The 5,234-nt window shown below is 36.4% G+C and overlaps 1 protein-coding gene across 1 annotated transcript; it reads left to right on the top strand.

The window, feature by feature from the left end:
• On the top strand, window positions 2,381-4,356 carry LOC109224328 (putative UPF0481 protein At3g02645). Its single transcript, XM_019388915.1, has 2 exons — window positions 2,381-2,622; window positions 2,848-4,356. The coding sequence occupies exons 1-2, from the start codon at window positions 2,381-2,383 to the stop codon at window positions 3,920-3,922; spliced, it is 1,317 nt and encodes a 438-aa protein (XP_019244460.1). The 3' UTR covers window positions 3,923-4,356.

Genomic DNA, 5,234 nt, shown 5'->3' with positions numbered 1-5,234 from the left:
CCACCAAATCTCGCCTTCAAACTTCCATCATTATATCGTGCCCCGCGTATGTTTTAATTATTCGCAAACCTTGACGAGGAGCCTGATTCCCTGTTCCTTGATTTTTGATCATATCGTTGATTATCCTGTTTTGTTCGTGAATCTTTTCCTACAGGACCCATATAAGGATCGTACCTGTTTTTACCTGATCTTTTTTCAGTTTCAGATCTCCTTGAACTGCTTCTTTCTTCATGTTGAAATCGAGGCACGGTATCTTCTTCGATTCGCAACTTCGTACTGTACTTGTTATACACATCATTCCACGTGGTTGCAGGGAACTCTCGAAGGCTTTCTTTAAGTCACTCTGTATCCACTTGTTTGATTTTAAAGATGTCCTCCATTCTTTTTTCAACCTTTTGTGCTCCTGAGTGCGCCTTAATGAAAGAATCTGCAAGCTCAGCAAAAGAGTTTATAGAGTTTTCAGGCAAAAGAGAATACCAGGTTAGTGCACCCTTGGTGAGTGTTTCACCAAATTTCTTGACCAACACGGACTCAATCTCCTGCTTGGTTAAATCATTTCCTTTGACCCCTGTAGTAAATACCGTCACATGGTCACGTGGATCGGTTGTGCCGTCATATTTTGAAATGTCAGGCATTTTAAACTTTTTAGGGATTGAAAGGGGAGCAGCACTTGGTTTCCAAGGTTGTTGTGAATATTTATCCGCATCTATTCCTTTGATTATTGGGGGAACTCCAGGGATTTGCTCGATGCGCTCGTTTTGTTCTTTGAGCTGTGTCTGCAAAGTTAGTACCAAATTTTGTAAATAAGAATTATTTGTATTACCTGGATTCATTTCTCGTGGTTCAATGGGGGTTCCTTCGTTTGAATTAACAAGGCCAGAACGAGGATTCTCCAGCGTATTGTTATTAGGCGAAGGTGTGGACGGCGCAGCAGGTAACCGGCTAACTAGCGCCTGAAGAGCTTGGCTAACCCGTGCATCAATTATTCTTTGCAGAGCTTCTTCTGGTCCCTCAAAATGTTCTGATTGCTCTTGCTCATCAGCATGTGATTTAGGAGTGCCTTCACGAGATTGACGTGGTGAATTTTGAAGAGAAGGGACCACGTTAAAGTTCTGCAAATCTCCTTGATCTTGATGCATTTGATTTTCTCGATTTCCCAAGGTGTCTTCACTGTTATTATTGTCGTGTGACATGATGATAACAACAGATAGAATGTAACTTAAAAAGAATAGATTATCAGATTCCCGGTAACGGAACCAATTTGTTTCACCAAAGAAATAATATTTTGGATAAAGCTAGAATTTGAGATGATAATCAAGAGACCAAAAAAGAATAATAGGCTTTCTGAGAATAATAATAAAGCAGTAAACAAGTTTTTATTTCAGTATGATGTCAATGATCCCCTTTTCCCAATACAACTTCCTCCTTTTATAGTTGATTCTACGTAAAGGAATGAAACCTAAACTTTAATGAGACATTTATGGACAATAAATGACATTAAATAAGCCGTTACACAATCATTCCTATTAAATACCAATTTTCTAACGTATCAGGTATTTAATACTGAATTTGGACTCCTTTTTGTCTTCAGATCCATGTCTTCAATGCGTTTCGATCCACTGGCTTTAAACGACTTGAATTGGTACGAGACTCGTGTCTAAACTGCTTCTCGTGCCTGTTTCACTTCCTCTTCCCGTACCTATCATCTCCCGTACCTTTTTCTCAATTGTTACGCTTTGACCATTTGTCCAGTCCACGTGTCACGCCACGTCATCTTCAATATAAATTCAACTTTTTTCCCAATACACCTACCCATGCAAAGAAATCACAAAGATTCGCGACGATTTAAAAATTACCCTTCGCCCATTGAACGTGCCTATAACCTATTCAAGATATTGGCTCTTGTTATCCTGACAGAATCAACCCATAGTTTAAACACATAAATTGTTGTCCGATCCATAAAGGAGAAAAAACAGAACCTGGGTCCAGTGGTGCTCTATATGTCGAACATTGTTACAAGTGTTTGCTATTTAAATATGTATTCAAGTGAAATTGACTCTTTTACAGCTCTAAGGACGGATAATATTTGGATATGAAAAATTAACAGGGTAAAGGGTTCAGCTTATGAACCAAGTTAATTACTATCTTTGAACTATAACATGAAAAAGAGCAGGTTTATTAAATTTAGTTATTCTTTTTGTTAGGGCCGGTAATCACTTTAGTCAATATTACGCATTTAGGATTAAGTGAAGTATACTATCCTAATGTTCTTCATTCTCATCCATAAATATGCATGAAGTTTCAATTCTCGTACTCCATCATTCAATAAACCAAAACCGCTACATATTTTGTTTATCTAAAGATTTGAAACAGAGAAACCATGTCTTCATGTCCAACCAACATTGCCTCAAATTCCAGTGCTTCAAACTTCGATGAACACCGATGGATTATTCAAATCCGTCGAACACTTGATGAAGAACTTGAAGAAGATACTGAAATCCCTGTGAGCATTTACAACGTTCCAAAATCTTTAATGGTCAGCGATCCTGATTCATACGTGCCACAATTAGTGGCAATAGGCCCTTACCATTATTGGCGTCAAGAGCTTTATGATATGGAGAGGTACTATTGAATTGTATCACCATTTAAAAACTTAAACTATCAAGAGGGTATAATTTTATTTGCTTAATTATATCTTAACACGTTCCTCACGTCTTTTTCATGGGCCAAACATCTTGTTAAACACTAGATCTCTGTTCGCTGCAAGTTGAATGGTGTGACCATCTCACCAAACTACTTAAGAGAATAGTATATTTTTAGTTACTTAACTATTTTATACCTCAACAGGTACAAAGTTGGTGCTGCCAAGAGAACTCAGAAGCATCTCCAAAGTTTGAAATTTCAGCATCTTGTGGAACAGTTGATAAAGTTTGATCATAGAATTCGTTGTTCGTACCATAAGTATTTGAATTTCAGTGGGGAAACTTTGGCCTGGATGATGGATGTAGATGCCTCTTTCTTGCTTGAGTTACTTCAAATCTATGCCACTATTGAAGGTAAGCTTCTAACTAAAGTTTCCTCAAGAATGTCACATTTGGTTGATGTTGCAGGGCGAAAGTCTACGCATAATGCTATCCTCAGAGATATAATTATGCTTGAAAACCAAATCCCCCTATTCATACTAAGGAAAATGTTGGAGTTACAGTTTTCATCTTTAGATTTTGCTGACAACACACTGCTATCTATGCTAATGGGATTTTGCAAGGAGCTTTCTCCTTTCAAAATGGAAAAAGAATTCTCAAAATTTCAACTCATAGAGTGTGCTCATATACTAGACTTTCAGTATCAATTCATCGTGCCAAAATTAGAAAGAACTTGTGAAATAACAGAAGACGATCACGAGCAAACTGACGTGAACCATGGAGAAAATAGTTCCTATGCAAAATCAATTAGTCACGTTGGACAAGTATTTCGTGGAGTTTGGAAGATCCTTTTGAAAATAAACAGAGGGCCTGTACGTATTTTAAAAAGAATAGTATTTTCCAGACCTGTTAAATTGATTTTTAAGTTGCCCTGGAAACTACTCTCTAATCTTCCTGGAATTAAACTATTCGCACAACCCATTACATATATGTGCTTCTCACAAGAAAAAGCAGAAGAAAATCCTGAAAGTGAAACAAATATGAATAAACCCCCTCTTGTTGAAGAAATAGCCATACCATCAGTAAAAAAACTTACTAAAGCTGGAGTAAGTTTTGTAGCAACCAATACAGGAATCATGAGCATAAATTTCGACGGTAAAAAGATGAAATTTTATTTGCCTACAGTCAATCTTGACATAAATACAGAGGCTATCCTGAGAAATTTAGTTGCATACGAAATGCATCAGGACCGTTGGTTTTTACGCATTACACTGAATTAATGAACGGGATTATTCATACAGAAGAAGATGCAGTGTTACTTCGAGAAAAAGGAATAATATTGAACCGTTTGAAGAGTGATAAAGAGGTTGCAAACTTGTGGAATGGGATGAGTAAATCGGTGAGATTAACAAAGGTGTCATTCTTAGATAAAGTGATTGAAGATGTGAATGGATTTTACAATAGATGGAAAGTCAAGATTGGAAAAATAATGAAGCATTATGTGTTTGTTTAATATTCAGAACTCTGGTGATTGATTTTTCTTCCTTTTGGTGTAAGAATTTTGTTTGTTTGTTTTGATTTCACTTGGAATTAAAAAGTACAACAGATGGCGGTCAAAAAGAAACAAGAGTAGAAGTTCTTGTGTGATGGCTGTTGGACAAAGATATGCTAAAAGTGAAAGGTTGGTTTGTGTATTTGTGTTTGGGAAAAGATGGTGCTGTAATTTGTCTTATTCAAGATGCTTGTTGTAATTTTATTTTATCTCTTCCCGTTTGGATTGGCTTATTTTAAGTGCTTTTAAGCCAAAATCGCTTTTAAGCCATTTTGCAGTGTTTGGATAAAGTAAAAAAGGTGCTTTTAAGCACTTATTTTTAAGCTAAAATGACAAAAACAAGCCAAAAGCTAGAATTCCTAACTTATTGGCTTATGCTAAAAAGTCACTTAATAAAAGCACAACCAAACAGGCTCTTTATCTCATCCTAGCAATCTTTTTCCTTGTGGTTTAGGAGAGCAGGGGCGGACCTACATTAGCAGTAGGGGGTCACCGGAACCGTTGGCCTCGGCAAAATCAATATATATATATATATATATATATATATATAACCAAAGCTTGTTATTAGAAGAACTCGGGTTACAGATAATCAAAGAAAATAAGAATAATTGATATGAATAGTTGTAAGATGGAAAGCAAAGTAAATCAGTGTATTCCAATAGTGTTTCATGTCCTTACAAACGTTTATTCTTCACCTTTTATAGCTATTTCTAAGTAATACGTTTCTTTCCTCCCATAATGGAGTTATTATGGGCAACTAATGACATTTAATGTAACGTTATAATTGGCAATCGTAACTGTTCAGTACAGATTCTATAACGTTTCCCGTAATTAATGCTCATTAACTACCAATAATACGTATCTATCCTTTTTGCTATCTAGGTCCATTCCTCCTACACTTTTCCAAATTATCAAGAGGTCGAGCACCTATCCCTTCTGTTTTTCTTGGACCTCTGCTCGTGTCTGTTAAAGCTCGTGCCTCTTTAACTATTCTCTATCAGTTGTCATTCTTTTACTGACCCACGTGTCATGACATATCA

Source organism: Nicotiana attenuata, chromosome 3 (genome assembly GCF_001879085.1).
Source record: "Nicotiana attenuata strain UT chromosome 3, NIATTr2, whole genome shotgun sequence".
In the NCBI taxonomy this organism is placed as follows: Eukaryota; Viridiplantae; Streptophyta; class Magnoliopsida; order Solanales; family Solanaceae; genus Nicotiana; species Nicotiana attenuata.
Note: the sequence above shows the minus strand (reverse complement) of the source record. Positions and strands in the feature narration are given on the sequence as shown.

Excerpts from the sequence above, each read along its gene's own strand:
- LOC109224328 (XM_019388915.1), top strand. The coding sequence starts at position 2,381 with ATGTCTTCATGTCCAACCAACATTGCCTCAAATTCCAGTGCTTCAAAC. Across the intron at positions 2,623-2,847 it reads GAGCTTTATGATATGGAGAG|GTACAAAGTTGGTGCTGCCA; the intron begins GTACTATTGAAT and ends ATACCTCAACAG.